Raw genomic sequence first — 24,650 nt, forward strand, 5'->3', positions numbered from 1 at the left:
ATTAACTAATTATATATCAATCCAATCCTAAATCTATAAATGATGACTATTAACAATTTAGAAGTTATCAAACTGTTTTTTATATATATTATTCATTAATTAAAATCATTAAATTTTTAAGATATTTGATAAAATTTAATATAATTCCTATATTATTTACAACTATGTCTCTTTTTTTTATTACTCTTTAAAATTCAGCATATTCTCATATATTATAATAAACTCCTATATAATAATTATTTAAGTAAATTCATTAGGAACAAAATCCTATAAATATAATCAATTGATTTTCTATATTATTCTTAAAATTTAACTTTTTTTCAAATATATATTTATAAAGTTTCATATAATAATTACTCAAATAAAATCATTTAAAAATACTTCACAAATAAAACAATAATTTAAATTTTAATTAAGTTTAAAATATACTAATATAACTAGATTTAAAACTTATATTATCGTATTAATTCACAATATTAATAAAGAAATAAAAATCATTTTGACCAAAATTATCCTTTTTAGAACACGACTTTAAACAAGTTGTGTCACCAAAAAGATAGCTTCAGCCTTCAATAGTTTACAAACAACACTACCGCAAATACAGCAAACAAACAACAAACGAAAATTCCTAACCTAACACCTGCCGACGTGGCTCAACCAGAGACCGCCACGTGTAAAAACATGACAAAACAAACCTTGATTTCACCGACAAACACCATCATGTTCTTTTCCCACTCTTTCCTTTTCACTCACAAACGTTCCTCAAAATTCCCCATATACAAACACACTCCGCAAAACCCTAACTTTTTTTCCCATTTCTTTCACACACATCAATCCAATTTTCCCCTTTTCCGCTAAATTTTCTTCCTTTTTTCACTCCCCTATCCTAGTGCTCTTCCGTTTCACCTTTTCAAATTTTCAGATCAGTGTTTGATTTGTATTCAATTCATCTGAGATTGTTGGGGGCGTGATTAGTTCTCTTCTGATGTATGATTTCCAATCATCTACACCTAATTTTTCTTATTCAATTTCCCGTATTTTTCTCCCTTATGATGTCTTTTTCATATGCTGCTTCAATTGCCTGAGATTTCGTCTTAAAATTTGATACTTTGTGTTGCTGGTTGTGTGAATCTATCTGCTGTTGAAAGAAAAATATTTTCAACTTTCCAGTTTCAAGTATGGGAGATCGTCATAGAGCTGTTTCCTTTGATGAATTACCTTCATATTTGGTTTTGGAGATTATGTGTTCTGGGAAGCTCAGTGCTGTTGACCTAGTTTGTTTGGAATTTACTTCGAAAATCTTTGGTAATACTAATGGGTTATGCCCTTCCAAATTTAAGTCATTGGTGGAATATGCTGCTTTCCAATTGTGTGGCTCTCATGCCATCTTTTGTAAGATGAGTTTGAATTCTCAAAAGGAGTTGTATGATCGATGCGGCGGAAATTGGAAGCGGGTTTTGAGGTTCTTGCAGTCCGTGGAACAAGCCTCTGGCATGGTTGAGACACCATCAGGAAGTGTAATATTTATTTCATTATATATGTAGACCATTGTTTTTTAGTTTTACTTTTGGATTATTAGTTGTTTTTTCGGTTTTTAATCTATGTTAGGCAAATTCTTAAGATTGGTTATGTTTAATGTTTTTCACTTTGTTAAACAGAACAGCTTATATGGTATGACTTGTCACCATCATACATTTTGTAACAAGTGATGTAAATGAAATAATAATGTATTAGTCCAATAATAGAATAGAAAAATTAAAAGGAAGTGGATTTGGAATTTTAAATGTTGTATCATGATAGTTTAAGAAAAAATCTCCAATTTGGACGGTTTTCTTAATGATGAATGGCATTTTATTGGCAGATGCAAATTACAACAGGAAAGTATCACACCTTAGCGATCAGCAACTCCTCGGTCTATTCATGTGGTTCAAGCTTGTGTGGTGCACTTGGTCAAGGGTCTGAAACAACACAGCTTCCAGCATTGGCCCGAATCAATTTCCCACCTTTGGCGCGTGTCACACATGTTTCAGCCTCCTATAACCATGCAGCATTTGTTATGCAGTCTGGAGAGGTTTGTAGCGGCTTAATATTTATTCAGTTATTTATGACTCGTGAGCAAGTCACTAGTCTGGAATAAACTACTATGCCTGCCTGTACCATTAATGTGTTGTTTTCTTGAAATTGAAACCAATTGTTTTAAATTGTAAAGTGATTAGTACTTGTTTCCATTTTGAACTTGTGTTTTCACTTTGCAGGTATACACGTGTGGAGATAATTCGTATTTCTGCTGTGGTCATAGAGATACAAATCGAGCAATTTTCAGGCCACGTCTTGTTGAATCCTTAACAGGGATTCCTTGCAAGCAGGTAATATGCTGATCACTTTCATCATCACTCTTATGTTGGCTGAATTGAAAGTTGATGGTTGGTCCCTATTATTTGTGAATACTATTTTTGCTCTGATTTCTTTTGCTTTATATTTTATCTTGAGTGATATTGTTTTAAGTTTGCTATCAAGTCTTTCCATGAAGTCTCCAATAAGCTCCATTTTGTTGTTCAAATCATAGTCACTTAATTTCCTGAAGTATATAGGGAATTGTGAATTGGTTTACAACTGCCAATTCGCGACACTTTTCTGAGTTGATTCATTGAAATTCCGGATGATTTCGTAAAAAGCTACAAACAAAAAAGATGGAAAAGTAAGTGTTTTGGAGGGAGTTCTCTCGTGGGAATGAAAGAGGAGTTATCAAAGTAGAGAATTCTATTTAATGAAGTGAAGGTTAATTTATAGTAGAGCGCAGTGTTTCTTTGATAACTGAGACCCTGAAAGGCAAATTTTTAGATGAATGCTAATAAGTAATAGCTCTTCTCAATAAAAAAAAAGTAGTGGACTAATTGAAGTGATAAATTGCTAATTCTTAAAATAGGTAGATGTTTTCTAAATTTAATTACATTACATTTTCATAAAAAATTATAAAGCTAATCAATTTACTAACTAATTATTATATTTAAGGTTGAAGATATGAAAAATCCCCAATGTTATGTCCTTCAAGTCTATCTTTAATCCTAAGATTTATTTATGTTTGATATATGTATTTTAATTTTAATATTTCAAGGAAATTTTCATTGATGGTATTTTATATATTTTTCCCATGTAATTATTAACTTATAATTAGGTAATACAATATTTTTAAGAGCGCACTGACTATGTGCCCCCAATATAGTTCCAATTTCTTGCTAAGTTATTTTGAGTGGGTTTCTTTTCCCTTTCTCAAAGGTTGTTTGTCACAGCCTGTTCTACGATAATGGTTCTAACTAGGATGGACCATCATACATAAAGTTCATTTGTGGATCATCGGTTCTAGTCATTGGGTATTGTTAAGAAATGTGGTTGAGCCTAACTCAATCCTACAAAACCGGCTTGTAGGGTGAGGATTGCTCCCACTTATAAAGATATGTTAATGCCATATATTGTCTGATGTGAGACTCTTAACAGGTATATCAATATTTTAATAAACGATCTAGATTTTTATTCAAATACATCAAATTTGAGAAGTTCAAAAATTCTTGTTGGTTCTGTTGTTTCTATTGAATCCATCATCCTATGGTTGAGGCACTGACTAATTGAGAGGCAAAACCAAGAATACTAGGGTTCATAGAATTGTAGTTGGTACTAGGGCATAGAGCAACATGCTAGCAGTTGCTCAAGAGAGAAGTGGGGTATGATGGTTTGACATCACATTCAATGAAAGACAATGGTTCACCTCGGTGTGGCCTAACATCAAGTAGGGTATATAATTTCTGTTGGTTTGAGAGCTGGGTGTTATCGGCGGTAAGGATGGATTGGTGCTTGGAGTAACTAGTTCATCGTAGTAAGGAGGTTGTGAAGTAAAGGAAGAAATAAGTTCAAGAACTGATAACGACCTCCTCTTATTATTATTGTTTTATTTTTGTTTTGTATTCGTCTTTTTTTTTTATTCGAGTGAAGACTGAGGAAAATGATTCAGGGAGTTATTCCTTTACTTTACAAGGTTTACCCAATTGTTGGTAAAACTGTCTTCATCCCTAGTTACTTTGCTTTTTTGCTCATGTTTTATTGAGATTAAGAGAAGCTTGAAATAGGAAAGATTTGACTATCGTTTTTCATTTAATTATAATTAAAATTTGATTTGAGAAAACATAGTGGATTTTAAGATTGATTAAGGAATATCATGACCGACTTGATGAAGAGGGAGGTGGTCAATCTGATGACTCAATTGGGGATTGTTTTCAATTTTAATCAAATGAGATCTTTACTCTAGAAAGGATTGGTTAATAATGTTTAGAATTTGGATTGGACCTAACTCAACCCTACAAAATCAACTTGAAAGATGAGGGTTGTCTAAGCTTTATAAACACTACAAATGTCATATCTATAAAGAATGTAAGACTAAATCCACCCTTTTTACACCCAACGTATGAAGGTGTCATAGGGTGCAATGAGACAACCCAAATGCCGAAATTAGATGGCTAGGGGCGGATCATAATGAGGCAGAATTCTCAACAGCAACCAATACCAGCATGTGAAAATGGTGATTTGGGTGGACCACATATTTAATTAGTAATTCATCCCGGTCAACATTTTATGTTACAGTTTTTTGAACGTGTGCAATTTTGCACTCGATAAGGATAAATACTTGGCTCACAATTTTCCGTCCTGGATTTTTCGTTGGCTTTTGATCTTTCAATATCTAATACATACTTGAGGAAAAGAAGTGAGCATCTTAGCACATGTTCTCAGATAGATTCCTTTCTTATTAGGAAGTCAGATAAAAAGATTTGTTTGGACTGTAAATCTAGAGAAAGCTTGACTATCCATCAGAGAGTATTGGTTATTGATGTAAGAGACAAGAGGAGAGCGAAGATAAGAAGTCACACGGGAGTCCCACGGGTCAAGTGGCGACATTTAAATGGTGAAAAACAAGGGAGTTTTTTAACACAAGATCTTGGAGAGAGGGGTCGGACAGCCACAAGGAAGTGTGGATGATATGTGAAAAAAGATGGCACGAGAGATTAGAAAAGTAGCAAAAGAAACGTTGAAAGAATCAAGAGGTTTTGGACCTAATGGTAAAGAGTCATGGTGATAGAATGAAAGTGTTCAGAGTAAAGTTAGAGTAAAAAGGAATGTTTAAAAAAATGGTTTGGGTGTAAAAATGCCGAAACTTGGGAAAAGTATATGAAATCTAAAAAATGGTCTAGGTGAATGTTAGAGACCATATCATACCACAAGTCATGCGGTTTAAATATCTTGTGTCTCTAATACAAAACGATTGAGAATCAACATGAGAATAAAGTAAGTGTAACAAAGATGATGATGTTGTGTTAGATGTGTGGTAAGACTAGACAGGATAAGATTAAAATGACAATATTAGAGAGTTTTTGGGTAGCATACTTAAGTGGTTTGTGCATGAAGAGAGAAGACCTGTAGATTTTGTTGTAAGGAAAGTAGATGACTCAAACAACTAGAGGTAGAGGAAAATCAAAAAAACTATAAGAAAAACTATTAAGAAAGATCTCGAGATTAACGAATTGGATAGAAACATGGTTTTGAATAGAACATTATGGCAGAATTAAATCCATGTAATTGATCCCACTTAATAGTTTGGTGGTTGTTGTAGTATTTACTATTTACTCTTAATGGTTCTTAACATTTGTGTCTTTGTACCCCTTAGAAAAACCGTTTAAGTTAACATCAATCTAAATTCTCATGGGATGACTAATCCCACTGTAGTCTAAATATCTTGATAAGCAATCGAGTATTTGGGTAACCTTCCTTTAAAAGCTAGCTATGAAAGGGGAAAAGCCAAACCACAATACCAAAAAAGTTCCTGTCAGATACCAAAGCTCACTCTGATTCCAATATTTATTATATTTTTTACTTTGCAATATGTTTTGATCTTAGATTTATATATTGAGAAAGCCTGTACTGTAAAAAGCACTTTGTGGTTTTAGTTCATTTCCAAGTTATTTGAAGGATAAAAGTGTTGTAGTTTTGTCATATATTTGAAACACTGTATGTTCCAACTTCCAAGTTAGATAATAACAAGTCCATTCCAGTTGGCATAAGATGTTCATCCAGTTTGCCGTGATGTATTATATGCTCAGTAGTCAGTACTATTTTAGATATCCATGAAGGCACTACCTCCTAAATTCTCAGTTATTTCAGGCTTAAATATACTTCTAGTACTTGAGTTATTTTTAGATTTCACCATGGTCCCTTGAAATATTTTTCATTCCAGTTTAGTCCTTTAAGTTACAATTATTAGGCGCTTCGGTCTTTTTCTACCAGTTTTCCGTTTGAGTACGTCATACAGGGCATTACATTTTGGTTATTAAGCGTCAGTTTTTGTAGCATAAGAGACCAAAGTCAAACAAAATAACTTAAGGAACCCAAGTGAAACATAAAAATAACTACCTGTAATTATCCAAATTTTCCGCATTCAAGAAGCCTGTTTTATAAGGTATTCTCTAAATGAAATGAAATAACATGAATGCCTCTCAGGTTTCAACAGGGCTAAACTTCACAGTCTTCCTCACTAGGCAAGGTCATGTGTATACTTGCGGAAACAACTCGCACGGCCAACTTGGTCTTGGGGACACTCAGGACAGACCAAATGCCAAAATGGTTGAAGTCCTCGGTAATGTAGGCCCTGTTGTTCAAGTTGCTGCTGGATCAAACTATATCTTATCTGTAACAGAAGATGGATCAGTATACTCCTTTGGATCAGGTTCTAATTTTTGTCTCGGTCACGGTAGTCAACACGACGAGTTGCTTCCTCGTTGCATACAGAAATTTAGAAGAAAAGGTATTCATATTGTCCGCGTATCTGCTGGGGATGAGCATGCAGTCGCGCTTGATTCAAACGGAATTGTGAGCTTCGCTTTCGCCTGACAAGATGATTTTTCAATTTTATTACTCTGTCACACTTGCGAGAATAGCTTTTGATTTTCTGATATTGATGGTTCAGGTATATACATGGGGCAAGGGATATTGTGGTGCTTTAGGCCATGGTGATGAAATTGAGAAGACAAGACCAGAGATGTTGTCTAGTCTCAAGAATCACGTCGCTGTTCAGGTATTATTACTTCGATCTGTTTATTACTTACTATTACTATTTGATATGACTGTGCTGTATTTGATATGTCTGTGCCGTGTCTGTGTCTGAGTGAATGTTGTCTGTGCCGTGTCTGGTGTCTGAGTGAATGTTGTTTAGTATTTACTATTACTATCTGATTTGTCTGTGCCGTGTCTGGTGTCTGAGCGAATGTTTTTTCATCCTATCAGGTGTGTGCAAGAAAGAGAAAAACCTTTATTCTACTTGAATCAGGTTCGGTGTATGCTTTTGGTTCCATGGGATTCGGCAGCCTAGGATTTTTCATCGAAAGAATAAATGACAAAATCTTAAAACCGAGACTCTTAACCACTTTGAGATCTCACCATGTTTCTCAAATCAGCACTGGCCTTTACCATACTGTGGTTGTCACCAACCATGGACAAATATTTGGGTTTGGTGACAATGAAAGAGCTCAGCTGGGTCATGATTCTTTGAGAGAATGCACTGAACCAACTGAAATTTTCATAGGAAAATCAAATGAAGATTATGATTCTATTTATTAAAGGTGACAAGTAAAAAACAACCTCATTTTCTGTTGTAAAAGTTTAATGTTTTTATACTACGTATTCAAAAGTTATAAACAAACAAATAATGACAGTAACATGCACGATTGTGATAGGAAGCATTTTTCAATAAGTTGAAGAGTGTTTTAATTTAGTTCAGTAAAGTTTTGTATTATTTATTTTGTCATTAATATTTATGTATTATTACTCTTAAGAAGAAAAAATCTGCAAGTCTGGCTTTATTTTTCTCAGCTTAAATTCTTCCAATGAAATGTGTTGTGTTCTTTGTATGGAGCACTGCTTTCGGAAGTTCCATCACAATTCAATTTCTGAGGAAGTTCCATCACAATTCAATTTCAACCAATTTTTTTGGAGGGGGCTGCCAAATAACCTCAATAATATTGGGAGCTTTCGGAAGACAATTCAATTTCATCCAATTTTTTTGGAGGGGGCTGCCAAATAACCTCAGTAATATTGGGAGCTTTCGGAAGACGAATAATAACCTAAAATCTCTTAAGAATCATAAAATCATAAATGCTCAAATGAGAAGCAGTAGAAACCACATTTCCAGCAGTTAAGACAGCAGCCATAATATAGAAATAGAAGAAATTTGAAAAAACAATCTTTAAATCTTACCATGCTCAGAACCCTCCAAATAGGGTTGAAAATATGAATGATTGCCACTTTAGAAATAATCTTGCAATGATCAGACCCTGATTTTCCGCAAATTCAAATTCAGACCCTGATTTTCCGCAAATTCGCCAGACCCTCCAAAATCTCTTGTTCTGTTGAAGGTTGAAAGGAAATTGACAATTGCTAATACACACCTGGAGAGCGAGGGGAATATGGGTAGAACATTTAGAAAAATCTCGTTTCCAATGACAATAATATTGATGCCCTCATGATCTTCAATCGAGTCCAGAGCTTTGACGTCTAGAAATAAAGGAGAACCCCGCGAGGGGAATATGGGTAGAACATTTAGAAAAATTTCGTTTCCAATGACAATAATATTGATGCCCTTATGATCTTCCATCGAGTCCAGAGCTTCGACGTCTAGAAATAAAGGAGAACCCCGCCAATTATTCAACCACACACTAATGGAGCCCTAAGACACCAAGAAGAGATGGGCGTTGGATCTGACTTCATTAATTGATGTGGCATATCTAATGAATCTAACAAGAAAGCACGTGATGGAAGTTAGTTGAAATAAAACACCAGATCCATTTTAAATCAACCAATATAAATAAAACAATTGGCACATGATGATTGGCTGGATCATTTAAAACAAACTCTAGCAACATAAAACATCTTTGGTTGTCTTCTCCGGTGAGTTGCTCACCAGAGTTTGGCTTTTTGTAACTTCAGGTCATGATACCTATGCCATTAGACCTGTTTCATTGCTGCGAACTCAACCAATACATCCATTGAAATTTATTCAAACTTAGTGAAGAGAATTTTGGAGAAAACTAAGTCAAAACGTAAAAACGAAAAACAAAATTAAATTATGAAAACAAATTATCAATGGAAGGTAAATTAGGGGAAAGCATCTGTGAACATCAAGAAACATTCTGGTATCTCGTTTGAGCAAAAATGGAGCCTCTAAATACCTTGTCCAAGTGGTGATCGGAGATGATGATCTGGGCACTTGGTTGGAAAGTTTCGGAAGGTCTCAGGGCTTGGGAATTGTTACAGAAGCTTCAGAGAGTGACGATGAAGCTATTAGAATCAAGAAATTGGACTGAAATTGTATGAAAAATGGAATACGATATGAGAATTTTAGAGAATTTTTTTAGCTCGAGCAGAGTTTTTAGGGGCTATTAAAGCTTGTAATTGTGAGGAGAAGCTTCCTCTATTTATAGCTGAGGTGTGAGAGCTTCATACGTGTGAAATTGAGTGCCAAGCATGTTAATCAATGGTTGACCGAGTGTGTGATTATTCTTCACCATGAAGTCATCAAAACACATATATTTCAAACTCTTTTCAATGCTATGAGTTGCAGTTTACCATTTGAGGTAAGTTTACACAAGTTTTATGGGCCCCATTTGAGTTTGAGTGCATTTTCAATTCTGGCTTTGAGACAAAAATTTAATCCATGAGGTCATCTTCAACCATACGTGAAATCTTGTACATTGCACATTTATTGCTCATCCCTTTTGTGAAATGTTCACATCATTACAAAGAGTACAATGTGCAAAGAAGGTATTGATTTGGTCACTTGAGAAAACAGTTATGAGCTTGAAGTTGGTATGATGACCTGAAATTAAAAGTCAAAATAATTCTAAGTTCAAAATGACCTATAATGTCATCCAATTTTTCATGGCTTTCCAAGCATAAGTGGCTTTTGATCTTTGAAAAGAAGCACCCAAAAGGTTGAGAATTGAGAGAATTATGATCTTTCAAAGTTAGAAAAATATCACTGGAATTATAGGTCAAATTTCACTAAGTGCATAAATGACCTCTAATGTCTTCAAAATTTTGATGATCCTCCAAACACAATTCGCTCTTGACTTGTAAAGCGAAGTTGTAAAGGATGACAAGAAGAGTCATTTTCCTAAAGAAGCACTAAAAAATGTTAAAAAATGAGTAAGTTGTGATATTTTGAAATTGAACTTGAATCCTTTAAGCTTTGATCAAACTTGAATCCTTTAAGCTTTTCTTGCAATTCAAGATTCATTAATGCACATATGAACTTCACATGATGAATTCTTGGTCGAACTTTGATAATGTGGTCAAGGCCTGAGGAAACTGGATGAAGAAGACATGGGAATAAACACATGAACCTTGAAGTTCCTTAAGAAACAAGCAATCAAACGTTGGACTGTGTTTGATCAAATGATGATAGATGAAGCTTGAAGAGATCATGCGTGAGATTATATGTTAAGTCTTGATGAATGATCCTTTGAGAATCAATGATTGATCAATCTTTGAGCTTGAGCAACCAAACCCTAGCTGATGAAACCATGTTTGACGTTCTTGATATAATCCCTACCTTGCAAAACAAATGACAGAAACCAAGCATATTTTTGGATTTGGTTAAGGTTAGTAGAGTATGAAGGTATATAAACACAAATAATAAGATACACAAGAGGGTACTAAATGATCTCCTTAAGGCAAAACCCCAAGAGAGATAAAATGTGAGAGATAATGCAAACAAGTTTGTGATCTTGATGTAATGCATGATACAAAATAATATGGTATCTTAGGGGTAAAAAATTAGGGTACGAAACAACTAAGAGAATATAAGTACCCCCTGAGCAAGATCTTGATGAGGATTTAGATCAATTATATATTCCACCTGCTAGTGAAGATGAACAAGAGTGTGATCATTTTTCAAATTTCCAAAGTGGTGACAATCAAGTTCAAATTAGGTTTGATGTTTAACAATAAATATGTGACAAAGAATTATGTCAAGGAGTATGTTATGGTTAGTAATAAAGATGTTTATTTCAAAAATAATGATGGAAAAAGGATGGTAGTTAAGTGTCAAGATGGATGCAAATTTTACGTGAGGTTCAATAAGATGATTAGAAACCAATATTGGCAAGTTGCTAGGTTATTTGATGAGCATACATGTGCTAGGACTGCATATAATAGACAAGCCAAAACTAAATGGTTTGCAAGCAATTTGCCTACATACTTAGTTAAGTGTCAAGATGGATGAAAATTTTACATAAGGTTCAATAAGAGGATTAAAAATCAATATTGGCAAGTTGCTAGTTTATTTGATGAGCATACATGTGCTAGGACTGCATATAATAGACAAGCCAAAACTAAATGGTTTGCAAGCAATTTGCCTACATACTTAGTTAAGTGTCAAGATGGATGAAAATTTTACATAAGGTTCAATAAGAGGATTAAAAATCAATATTGGCAAGTTGCTAGTTTATTTGATGAGCATACATGTGCTATGACTGCATATAATAGACAAGCCAAAACTAAATGGTTTGCAAGCAATTTGCATACATACTTAGTTAAGTGTTAAGATGGATGAAAATTTTACATAAGGTTCAATAAGAGGATTAGAAATCAATATTGGCAAGTTGCTAGTTTATTTGATGAGCATACATGTGCTAGGACTTCATATAATAGATAAGCCAAGACTGAATAGTTGACAAATCAATTTTCCCACATACTTAGACACACTCAAGACATGAAACCAGTTGGGTTAATTTTTGGATCAATTGAAAGATGGGGTGTGAAATTGTCAGTTGATCAGACATACAGGGCTAAAAGAAGAGTCGTGGAATTGATAGAAGGTGCTGGTAGAGAATAGTTTACTCACTTAAGGAGTTATGCACAAGAGTTACTAAATTCAAACCCTAACATCAATGCTGTGATGCAATGCTCTGAATCAATTGATGGTCCTATGTTTGAAAGAATCTATGTCTGTCTACAAGTATGTAAAGTTGTATTTGCTAAAGTTGCAGGCCATTAATAGGACTGGGTGCCTATTTTTTTGAAAGGGGACTATGAGTACAAGACAAAGGACAAGATCAATACAAAGACAAAGACAACTATTATAACTGAAATTGGCAGTTCATCATAGGGTCTGCCTCTTACACGGCCAACTCAAGAATAGTTATAGGATCTACAAGTTTTTATTTTTGTAATGTGTTTTTTGTAATGTCATGACAAGTTACTGTCATGAACAAACTCGTGTTATTTTCCTATATATGTTTTATGCGATGAACATGTTTCTGTCATGAACAAGTTGTTTGAAGTTGTATGAAGCTGCAATTTTTTGCAATGCGAATGAAGTTGTTTTTTATGAAGTTTTTATATATGAAGCTGCTACCGAAAAAATGTTTATAAACCAATGTTTATTTTTAACCAAAGTTTTGCCACAATTTTGAATTTGTTATCGAAGCTGTTATGTTGAACCACTGTTTATGAACAAACACTACATTGTTAAACAAAACTCTGTCAAAATATCCATTTCAACTGAACCAAAAAAATATTTTCATTACATAGACCAGGTACATCAAAATGTTAATGTTAACTGAACTAACACATTCATTTCATTACAAATATCTGTTACATCAAAAGGTCAACCCTAACTTGACCAAAACAACTACATAATTACATTTGCCAACACTAATCCTAATTCCAATACAAATGTTATCGACATAGTAAATTTCATCATAAACTTCATTGAATTAAACTTCATTGAATTAAACTTCATTGAATTAAACTTCATCTTCATTTCTTCAACTTTGATATTGACTTCATTCACTTTTGTCTTTTCTTGATCCAATTTTTGGTGTAGTGAAGTGATTAGTTCTGCATACTTTTCCTCATCATACCATATAAAGTGGCCGCACCTTTTATACCCCTGCAATTGGAATTAAAAAAATAGAGATGAAGGAATGTCAAAACATTGAATAAATCTAGATTTTCGAAACTGCAAATATGAAGATTACCTTGTACACCCCACACCCAAAAACACAGCGACCTTGGTTGGATCGATCCATGAAGTCATCAATGGAGCTTTAAGTACACATTTGCATTCCTTTCGAAATGAACGGTCAAGTGATTGATTGCTGGATTTTGAGCATGGAGACGTCATTTTAAAATGAAAAAAATTCAACAACGAAGGTTGATGAAGATGAAAAGAAGACGAAACTTAAAACATAAGATTTATTTAAGAGGAAAAGTAATGAAACAAAGAAGCTAAGCTGAAAAGGGACGAAACAAAGAATCTAGGATTTGTAATCTAAAATGATGAAGTGAAGAATTCTGGAAGTCAATTGCATAATTTTATAATACTTTATTGATTTTTTTAATTCATAATAAGAATGTAAATATTAGTTGCGATTTAAAAATTCGATTACTAATAAAAAATGATTTAATATTTTTTTAAGAAAGACGTGGCAATTAGTTGGTCAACTATTTAGGTATCATGTCATTAAAATTGCTAACAAATGAAGGAGAACACAAGAAATTCACATAATATGACACCGTGGGACCAAATAGTTGATTTTTTTAAAGGAGTACTAAAAAACTAGGAAAATCATTTTAGGGGAACCAACTACATTTAAGATAGAATTTTTCCGGTGGATGGCAAGATAAACGAGGAGGTGGTGTCTAGATATCCGTCGTTCTTCTTCTCTGAGTTTCCATATAGGGTTCATGCTAAGGAGATATTTGAGCTTTTTGATTGCATTGGGGATATTGTGGAGCTGGTGATACCCCCTAAGAAGAACATATTTGGGAAACGATTTAGGTTTGTGAAATTTTATGATGTGGAGGATGAGAGGGTGTTTGCGGTTAAGATGGATAACATTATTATTAATGTCAAGAAGATCCATGCAAACAAACCTAGGTTGGTAATGGGAGAATCAGTTATGTCCAAGAAAGCGGGAACAGAAGCAAACTTTAGGTTCATCTCAAAGAAGGATGTTGGAGATACTTTTGTGAAGAGGCTGAAGGTGTTAGGCAATAAGGTGTTTAGGTCTTTTGCGAAGGTGGTCAATGGTAAAAGGGTTTCTAGTTCAACGCCAAGGAGCAATATTTTATGTCACATTGCGTACGTTTCTAAGGAAGGCGACTTATCTAAGTATAAAAAAGCTTACGTTGGAGTGGTTTTGGATCCGTGTATGTCGTATAATATTTAAACTAGCTTCAAATTGGAAGGTTATTTCTCGTTCAAAGTAACTCTGCTTGGTGAAAACTAATGTTTATTGGAAGAGTTTGAGGAAGTGGTTAATAGGGATTTGATAAAAGAGAGAAGAAGTTGGTGGTCTCAATGGTTCTCAGAGATTAGAGGGTGGAAGCAAGATGATGTTGATAGGGAACAAGCAACGTGGATCAGGGTGTACGACATCCCCTCCATGCCTGGAATTTTGATTTGTTTGAACTGTTAGCAAAGACGGAGGGTAAGTATGCATGTTGTTATGAGAACACGATGAATCTAGAAAATATGGATATTGCTAGATTCCTTGTGAGAACTACTTGCGCAGCTGTTCTGAATGAGGTCATCAAAGTCAAGATTGATTGTGAGATTTTCACGATTAAGATGACTGAAGATTCGTATGGTCCTCTGCATCTAACTTTGAATATATCCCATTTGAATAAGGTAGGCGAAAAGTCTTCTTATAATTCTAAGTACAGCTGGGAAAATTAAAAGGTAACGAATTCTGTTAAAGATGATTAAAGAGATTCTTCTGATATCTCAGGTACGCAAGTGGTGATTCCCAGAGGTATCAAGGAAGGTAGAGGTGTCTTTTCAATAGAGGGAGATGTCATGGAGAAGGGGAGAGAAGGGGGTGATTTTGGAAAAGTGTTGGTCCCTTCGAGTGGCGGTATTTTTGATGATCTGTTATTGGCGACTAAGGAGGCGTTGGCAGGAGGTTTACGTAGAGTTGGGACGAATGATTTAGAACAGCTTTCTAAAACAAATTTTTTTTCTTATTCCGTAGACACGTTTTTTAAAACGGTGGACAATAAAGTGGGCAAAGGTAACGTGTTTGTGGTTAAGAGTATGGTTCAAAAAGAGAAAAGGTTTGAGGAGTTTATAGGGCCTTTATTTGTTAATAAAAGGAGGCCCAAGAAGCGTATTCTGTAGGAGGTGGATTTTGGTCCATATGAGGTCGTAGATTCTTTGGTCTAGGAGGATAACAAGCAAGTGGGAATTTACAATAGAATGTTGTCTATTTCTAAATCTCTCACTTTTGCCACATCAAAAAAAGAAGAAAATAATGTTGGATTCTCGATTGGGGCTATTTTGTGTTGCAACAAAACGATGGATTCCGATAAGGTGAGATGCAACTCCATATTCTGGAATCATACAGATTCAAACGTGGGAGAGAAGCTATGGGATATTATCTCTGGTTTAGGGATAGTTGCAAAAGGCGGGGAGAAAAACTGCATGAAGAAGATTAGAGAGTTGGAGCTTAAGGATAGAGATATGTTGTTGGGAAACAGCGGATCAAAAAATAGTTATCATGATTATAGGAACCTTTAATATTAGGGGTGGAGGTAGTAAGTTGAAGAGGAAGAAGATTAGTCAGATTATTTCTTTTGGTACGACTGAAATCTTCATGATTCAAGAATCAAAGTTGGAGGTGGTTGATTATGCTATTATCAGTAGTTTCAAAAATAACGAAAAGTTGGGTTGGTCTTTCTCAAGGTCGGAAGGAGCTTCAAGAGGGTTAATCCTAATATGGAAGGAAGGCACTTTTGAAGTTTTATATAACTTCAAGGGTGATGGTTTTTTATGGGTTAAAATTATATGGAGGGGGAATGTTATTATGTAGTTAATGTATATTCTCCTTGTTCTTTTCCCCTTAAGCAGAAGTTATGGAAGGATTTATTGGAGTGCAGAGCCAGATATTCAGAGGGAGAGTGGGTCATTGGGGGGAATTTCAATGTTGTGGTCAATAGGGGTGAGAGGAATGGCTTGGTTTGTAGTAGCAAGAGTTCTCAGATAAAAGGGTTTGCGGAGTTTATTGCGGATAATAAGTTGATCGATGTCCAGTGCAAAGGAAAGGGTTCAGCTAGTTCAACGGTGATGGAAAGTCTATAAGCAGACTTGATATGTTTTTGTTATCTGAATTAGTTATTTCAAGGTGGTAGATTGTTGGTCAATTGATAGTTAGACATGATATTTCAGATCATTGCCTAATCTGGTTAGTAGTTGATCGTTCCGTCTGGGTCCCTAAACCTTTCATGGTTAATGATTGTTGGTTTGAAGACAATAAGTTTCTGCCTTTTGTGGAGAGAGAGAGAGAGAGAGAGAGAGAGAGAGAGAGAGAGAGAGAGAGAGAGAGAGAGAGGCGTAGGTAGGAGGTACGAGGGAGAAGCAATTTTGTTTTGAAGGAGAAGCTTCGTTTTCTTAAGTTCAACCTTATAAGGGGGAACGAAGATTTTTTCGAAAGGTATGATTTGGAGATTGAAGAAGTGATTTTAGGAATCAACGAAGCAGATAATTTGTTGGCTAGTTGTAGAGAAAATCAAGTGATGGAGGTGGTAGCGAGAAGGAGTGCGGCAACTAGACGTATGTAGAAACTAATGAAGATAAAAGAGAATATGTTAATGCAGAAGTCATGGGTGAGGTGGGATTTTGAAGGTGATCTTAATAGGCGGTACTTCCATAGTTTTTTAAAGGAGAGGCGGAGCACGAACTTCATTGGTGGTGTTGATTCTGATTCGGTTATGATGGAGTCTGTTGAGAAGGTTAAAGTGAGGATTAGAGGTTTCTTCACAGAAAAGTTTGTTGAGACGGACAAGGAGCATCGTGGGTTCAATGAGGGGATCTTTAAATTTTTGTCTCATGAGGATTCAGAGATGTTGGAGAGTCCTTTCATAGAGGAAGAAATCAAATGCGTTGTTTGGGGTTGCAAAGGGAAACATTGTCCGGGTCCGGATGGTTACAACTTTACGTTTATTAGGAATTACTGGGGTTTCATGAAGGAGGACTTTTTAATTTTTTTTCATAATTTTCACAGCTGTGCAAACTTATCAAAAGCTACCGTCTCATAATTTATTTTTTTAATTCCTAAAAAGGAAATTCTATTGGGATTACACGGTTATAGGCCCGTTTGTTTTGTGGGCTGTTTATACAAAGCTTTGGCAAAACTGCTAGCGGCTAGATTGAACAAGGTTTTGGGTGTCATTGTCTCGAGATGTCAAAGTGCTTTCATACCTGGAAGAAACTTACTTGATGGAGTTCTTGTTGCTAACGAGGCGGTGGATTATGCTAAAAATGTGAAGAAGAGCTACTTGTTGTTTAAGGTTGATTTCGAAAAAGCGTATGACAATGTTTGTTGGGATTATCTTTGGCAGGTTATGAGGTAGATGGGCTTTTGAAATTATTGGTTGAATTGGATGGAAGCTACTATATTTAGAAGTTAAATGTCTATTTTGGTGAACGGAAGCGGGACCAAAGAGTTTGAGGTGAGCAAGGGGCTTCGTCAGGGGGACCCTTTGTCGCCTTTTTTGTTTGTCATTGCTGCCAAAGGCCTGTCGTGTCTGGTTAAAAAAGCATCGTCTAATGGTGAGTTCAAAGGCTTTTTGGTGGGGAAGGATTGTGTTGTGGATTTACTGCAGTTCGCGGAAGATACTCAGCTTACGAGTCGAGGTAATTGGAGGCAGGTTTGGGCGTTTAAAGCGGTGCTTAGGGGTTTTGAAGTGGAGTCGGTTTAGAGGTGAATTTTCATAATAGTAGGTTGATTGGAATCAATTTAAATGATCATTTCATTGGAGTAGCAACGAATTTTCTGACTTGTAAGACTGAGAAAAGTTTGTTTAGTTTCTTGGGGATGCCCATTGGTTGTAACCCGAGGAGGATTGTTACGTGGAAGCCGTTAATTGTAAAGTTGAAGTCTCGAAGAGGATGATAGGGTGGTGTGGAAGAGTGATGTGGTGCGGGGTTACATGATGAAGTCGGGTTATCAGCTGCTAGTTCAAAATGGTGAAGAAACGGTTGAAGGATTATCGCTGGCTCTCGATAACGTTTGACATTCGAAGGTTCCTTTTAACATCAGAGCTTTTATGTGGAGATGTATTCTCAATAGGTTGCCGACGAAAGATCAACTTCTAGGGAAAGGTATGTCTTTGAATCAATTGAATAATAATATACGTGTTTTATGTTTGGAGAATGAAGAGTCTTTGCCTCATTTGCTGTTTCGTTGTCCCGTGGCGGTGGAGGTTTTGAGCCATATTGTTAATTAGGTAGGTATTGAGATAGTTGCAGAAGAGAAAGTGTAGAGCCATTATAGCATATGGTTGGGTAGATGTAAGAAGAAGGTTAAGGAGAAAAAAGAGGGGTTTAAAGCTTATGGAATTTACGTAACGATATTAGTTTCAATGACGGTGTGTGTGTGCAACTTCTTTGGAATATCAAGCTTAAAGCTTGAAGATGGTCCTTAGTAAGAAATATTACTAATAGCAAGTATAATTTTTACGAGTTTTGTCAAAACCCGTTGATATTTCATAGGTTTCATTTGGAGCGGGTTCGAGTACCCCCAGTGCTCTTGTTTTATTGATTCCTTGCTTATAAAAATAAAAAAGATATAATTTTTTTTTATGTTTTCAAAAATGGAAAACAATTTTTTAATATAATAAAAAAAATTAGGAATTTTTTTTAAAGAAACGTTTTTTTATTTGTGAAAAAATCAATTATTTGTATTTCTTATAAAAAATGTTCTTTAATTTTTTGGAAAAAGTCAATTTTTTTTTGGAAAAAATGATTTTTTTCAGAAAATTGAATTTTTTTTTGAAAAATCTTATTTTTTATTTTGAAAAAATAACTTTTCATATTATATTGATTTTACTTTTAAATTTTCAAAAAAAAATCTTAATGATTTTTTGAAAATAGTATAATAAATTTAAAAATAGTCAATAAATCATTAAAACATGTTAGATGAATCAGATTCATTAAAAAACATTATTAGTAGATGGATAAGATTAAAATTTTTAAATTATCCAATTGCCACTCCTACCTTACTCACTGAAAAATAACATTTGTGGAAAAAGTTTATTTTCTTAATAGATTTTACATTGTGCAATTAGGCGTGCTTGTGTGGAAGTTACGTTAATTTTAGATAATTTTATTTTTGAAAACAACTTGAAAATGCTCATAGATTAGGACCACCACCTCTTTCACCACTGGTTAAAAATTAACCTTATTTTAAACAAACAACAAAGGTGGCTTAGTCTGTCTCAATTTTCTCAATAAGTCTTCGTCAAAAAAAAAAACAACAACTCGTACAACTTGATTAATCAGTTGCTATCAAAGCAACAAAAAAAATTAAGCAGCTTTCTTCATTATCTTGTGACACTTACAAGTTAAAACCAATGAATCTTCCTTTCAATAGCCGTAAAATTTTGAATCATAATCACTCAGTCAAAGGTAAGGAAAACAAAAACATAGGAAAACAAAAAACATTAATTCTTGACAAAGATTTGAATCAAAGGGAAACTTATTAAAAATTGATTCACACAGTCAAATAATAAAGCAAAACAAAGACCAAAGTTCATGCTTCCCTATGAACATTCAAAGCAAAAACATTGTCACATTTTTTTCTAAATATCTAAATCATTTCTGTGTGTTCTCTGAACACTTTCAAGATATTAGAAAAGGTAACAATCCCAATTAAGCTGCAATCATCATCAATTACCCACAAGTAGTTCACTCTATGAGCAATTGCTTGAATCATCACAGCAATCAAAGAGCTTTTTGGATGACACACTATAGCCTCTGCCTTCCTCACAAATCTAGCCGAGTAACTCGACGACCTTGCATACTTTCCCGACCTATTCAAACTCCTCGTAGGACTCTCCTCATCAGAGGAGGACGAGGCCGACATATCACTGCCTAGAGAAGTCAGAATTGTAAACTTCTGTAGCAGTTTCTCCAGATTCTGCTCCTTCAACCTGGCCTTCACAACGCTAACCAAACCCTCTGGCGGGCCGCCGTAGTCAATGTAGGACATCAAGTCCCCTGCAGACAAAGTTGTCACAGCGGCCGCAACTGACTCGTCACAGCAAGCAAGCGTGAAGGGCGATATCTCGCCAATGAATGTTCCATCACTGTCGACAACAGCAACAGAAGTTTGTTGCGCAAGGGACTTTGTGATGGCTTCAACGACAGAAGCCGCGGGGGAATAGTAATCAATGGCAACCACATCAGAGCTGATGATATCAAGATCAGAAATGGATTGTGCAGAGAGTGGAGCAAAGAGACCAATTGAACCAAGCAAGAATCTGATAACATCCTCTTGTGTCAACCAGCAGAACTCAACGCCGTTGATGCCGCTGATTGTTGATGATTTCTGAAGCAGCTGTTTTCTCCTTGAAATGCTACCTCTTCTTGTTTGCACAATTGGCACCACAAGATTTTGTGCTCCCTCAAGTATCAGATCAATTGCCTCCAATAAGCTGAAACATCAAAATAACAAGAAAGATGATTAATTAACTTAAACTCTTAATCTCTACCATGTTAAAACCACATTAAACATAATTTTGAAGCTTCAACAAGAAATTACACATAAATAATTATTAGATAATTAGTTCATACACATAAATAACAAGTTAATTAGTTAACCGATATAACCAAAATCAATCCTCTTAAAAACTAACAAATTGACAATAAGCTATGCCGTTATTTCATTTATAATAATAAAATTAATTCTCTTAAAACGGCATTCTTCAAAATTTTATTATCAATTATACATATACATACACATTACACACATTGAATCCAGATCCAAAAAAGAAACCTCAATAATAACAATAATAATATTAATAATTCATAATAAAATAAGAGGAAAGAGAAAAAAATATTGCAGGCAATAAATAAATAAATAAATAATTGAAAAGTACCTAGAAGAAGATTCTAGATGCACAACAAGACCATGAACCTTATTCAAAAGGTTGAAAACCGAAGCCTTAAGTGCAGAATCAGGAGACACCAGACTTTCCTGTTTGCAGAGATAACAAATCACATCAACCATACAAACCTTCCCCACACATTCAGAGTAGTCACAGTTCCAAACACTGACGAAACTCTCGCCGGAGCTTCTCAGGACTTCAATCGCCTCGGCGACGGTAGCCGATGTCGAGATCGACTTCAGCGGCGGCTTACCGAGACAGAGTTCAGACAACTCATATGACAGACAGGACACTTCCATGCAAAGATTGAACAGCGGAGAGGAAGATGAAAAGGTTGTTGAAAATTAAACACTCGTTTTTGTTGTGTTTTTTTTTTGTTGTGGGTTGTAAGAATGAATGGGAATGGAAATAAAAGAGGGTATTTATAGAGAGTGAAATTATAACGTCGATTTTTAGACAAATAGAAAATATGGTATAAAATGGGTGTGGGCCATGCTTTTTCTTTTTAAATGGAAATAATATGTACGCTTTTTATCTTTTGATGTAAGTGGGTGCTAATTTGCCATTGCTTTATAGTTATACCAGTAAAGGTTAAATTTTTGTACCTATATAAAGACATTTTTAACCATAGATTTATCATTTAAAAGTTCAATGGTTTAGATGTATTGTGGTAATGTGGTCTACAAAGTTTATCATAAAAAATAATATAAAAAGACTTTTGAATTATTTTTTAAAAATATGATTTTTTAAATTTTTTTTGAAATAAATTTATTTAATAACAAAATAAATTTTATATTATAACAGTTAGTTGATTGAGATTTGATTGAGAGTTGATTGACTCTAATCTTGTTAATGAAGAATCTAATTAGATCTCCGCAATTATGATTGCGAGGGACCTGAAATTATTTAATATCAGAATTGATTTTTGAATTGGATCCGTCGGTCCAGTAACAGATACTGATGTTGAGAATAAAAAATAAATAAATACATTTATATTTAAATAATAAACTAATATCTTTTATTAATCTAAAAAAAATTATAAAAAATTACATTTAAATTCAACAAATAATTTATAGAGAGAGTATTAATTTTTTTAATTGAATGTGTTGAGTTATATTTCTTTTTATTTGTAACAAATAATTTAATTATTAGACTTAAAAAATATAATTTTATTTATTTATTTGTACAATCTTTCTTTCTTTTTTTTTTTTTTGCATTAAGTTGTTTTAATTGATATAGTTTTATTGAAATTTGATTTTTATTTTAATTATTTATAAATAAAATTAATGATTGATTATGATGCAAAATTGACATTGATATAATAATTACTCTTCTTTTAAGAAATCTGTTAATAGCTTTTTTTATTGTTAATGTATTTTAAAAAAGTCAAATTTTTATGATATATGTTTTATAAACCACAAAGAATATGTTATAAGAAAATATTTTTTTAGATACATTAAATAAATAATGTATCTAAAGAATATGTTATCAAGATACATTATTTATTCAATATATTAAAAAAAAAATTCTTATAAATGAGACCAGAGGAAGTACTAAGTTGCCACAATTATTTCTTAGCCATCCAATTTTAAAATTATAAATCAAAGACTAAAAAGTGCTTTGAAAATTGAGATCCCACTCTATAGTGCACGAATCATGTTAAGATAATTTTTATTTTCTTTTATAGGGATAGAAATGTTTGATAGAAATGAGAATTTAGAATATTAAGGGATAAAAATGTTACTACCTCCGGTCTTATTTATAAGATAAGATTGTTTTTTTAGATACATTGAATAAATAATGTATTTAGACAATATGTTGTTCAGATACATTATTTATTCAATGTATCTTATAAAAGAGAATCTTTATTCAATGTATTAACAACAGATGTATGCTTTTGCATGAGTCTCGTAATTTTTGTGTAAATAATAAATAAATATAATATACTGACGATTAAAATATATATATATATATATATATATATATATATATATATATGAAATATAGAAATTAAATAGTCTCGGTAAATTGAAAATGTATATTTTAATAGAAAAAATAAATAAAATAATTAAATTAGTATGGGTCGTGCAATATCGTAATAAATAGTAAATATATGTAGCAAAGTGATGGTTAAGAAATGTACATTAAAAATATACAAATTAAGTAGTCATAGGTAATATATATTTTAGTAAAAAAATAAAGAAAATAATTTAGTCATTTATCCGTGCGAACGTACGGGTCACGCAGTATCGTTATTAATATTAAATAAATATAATATAGTGATAGTTAAAATGAATATAAAATATATATAAATTAAGAAGAAAAAATGTTATAAATTATGATTAAATTATGATTGTCATATAAATATTAATTTAAATTAGAAGGTAAGAGTATTTATTATATTGATATATAATAAATATATATAAGATCATGCTAACTAGTTCCCTCGGGTACACAACTTAAATTAATCCCTTACAAAAAAAGACCCGATTTAATCCTTATAAAATTTACGGTTCGCGCCATATTAGTTCTTTTAAGCCAAAAAAATTTCTTATGAATCGAACCCAAGACTTTTAAACAATATCTCTTTACCACTAAGATATTCATTCATGACAAATAATTTCCATAATTTCTACTAATATTAAATAATTATGAATCTAAAACAAAAACTACAAAATTTATACCAGTGGGGTCTCAAACCTAAGTCCGTTAAATGATAATACAACTAACAAATGATCAATTTCTATTGTTAATACTCTTAATGATGAATATCTATCATATAAGAAAAGTCTACCATTTCCTCATCTCTTAGCTATGCCACATCAGCCTCTCTTCTCACAAAATTCCACATCATTCCTTTTCCATTGTAGGATTGAACTTTAAACCTCCAACCTCTCATGATCTCGCAGTTACAAATTATTTACTTTCTCTGGCCATTCACATTCACAACTGCTTACAGCACTAATGACCTCATATAATGCTTCTGCCTTCCAAGCCCTCCACCTTCCACGTTCCAAAACACTTTTATCATTACTATATATAACCATCATACTTTCACAGTATCTATCATATTCATCAAACCTAATTGTGGAAAATTTTGGTTTATACTATTTTTGCAATTACAGCCATTCCCACGACTATTCATGTGGAAAATTTTGGTTTATACTATTTTTGCAATTACAGCCATTCCCACGACTATTCATGGACAAACCGGAATTTAACATTTTTTTCTTTCTTTTCTTGATAGAAAATATCTTTCATGTTATTTGCAGGTTGAATTTGTAGTGTATCATTCTGAAGTACTAATTGGCGTTTCATGTTATTTGCAGGTTGAATTTGTAATGTATCATTCTGAAGTACCAATTGGCGTCACTCCATAGTATATGGTCGTTTTTTACATGGGTTGTTTCCAATCCCTATTTTCTATTTTTTTAGTAACAATTTAAATATTGTCCTAATATGTGTTTTGGATTTTTTTCTGGTGCAGACAGTAGAAAACATCGTCTATACGATTCGTTTGAAATAAATATTCTTCTTTGACTGTCCCGAAAGTTTGAGCTGTAGAAGTAGAAATCAAGTTGGCTGGTGTCAATATACAATGGAGAATCTGCTTGAAATTACTGGGTTATGCTTGCGCAAGTTTTGTCAAAAATGTAGATATT

General features: G+C 33.5%; 2 protein-coding genes across 2 annotated transcripts; one reads left to right on the forward strand and one right to left on the reverse strand.

Moving 5' to 3' along the window:
- Positions 1-645: 645 nt before the first annotated feature.
- On the forward strand, positions 646-7,907 carry LOC131653647 (uncharacterized). Its single transcript, XM_058923900.1, has 6 exons — positions 646-1,517; positions 1,862-2,071; positions 2,256-2,366; positions 6,541-6,909; positions 7,007-7,114; positions 7,324-7,907. The coding sequence occupies exons 1-6, from the start codon at positions 1,179-1,181 to the stop codon at positions 7,654-7,656; spliced, it is 1,470 nt and encodes a 489-aa protein (XP_058779883.1). The 5' UTR covers positions 646-1,178; the 3' UTR covers positions 7,657-7,907.
- Positions 7,908-19,341: 11,434 nt separating this feature from the next.
- Positions 19,342-21,389, reverse strand: LOC131647981 (CBS domain-containing protein CBSX5-like). The gene is made up of 2 exons (XM_058917787.1): positions 20,980-21,389; positions 19,342-20,535 (listed from the first exon to the last, which is right to left on the reverse strand). The coding sequence occupies exons 1-2, from the start codon at positions 21,285-21,287 to the stop codon at positions 19,689-19,691; spliced, it is 1,155 nt and encodes a 384-aa protein (XP_058773770.1). The 5' UTR covers positions 21,288-21,389; the 3' UTR covers positions 19,342-19,688.
- Between the last annotated feature and the right edge of the window lie 3,261 nt (positions 21,390-24,650).

The sequence above is a fragment of the Vicia villosa genome, linkage group LG2 (assembly GCF_029867415.1).
Source record: "Vicia villosa cultivar HV-30 ecotype Madison, WI linkage group LG2, Vvil1.0, whole genome shotgun sequence".
Lineage (NCBI taxonomy): Eukaryota > Viridiplantae > Streptophyta > Magnoliopsida > Fabales > Fabaceae > Vicia > Vicia villosa.

What these genes read in the sequence shown, in the direction of transcription:
- LOC131653647 (XM_058923900.1), top strand. Translation starts at nt 1,179, where the DNA reads ATGGGAGATCGTCATAGAGCTGTTTCCTTTGATGAATTACCTTCATAT. An exon ending in TTGAGACACCATCAGGAAGT is followed by an intron (nt 1,518 to 1,861) that starts GTAATATTTATT and finishes TTTTATTGGCAG; the next exon opens with ATGCAAATTACAACAGGAAA. An exon ending in CGCTTGATTCAAACGGAATT is followed by an intron (nt 6,910 to 7,006) that starts GTGAGCTTCGCT and finishes TTGATGGTTCAG; the next exon opens with GTATATACATGGGGCAAGGG.
- LOC131647981 (XM_058917787.1), bottom strand. Translation starts at nt 21,287, where the DNA reads ATGGAAGTGTCCTGTCTGTCATATGAGTTGTCTGAACTCTGTCTCGGT. An exon ending in CATCTAGAATCTTCTTCTAG is followed by an intron (nt 20,536 to 20,979) that starts GTACTTTTCAAT and finishes TTGATGTTTCAG; the next exon opens with CTTATTGGAGGCAATTGATC.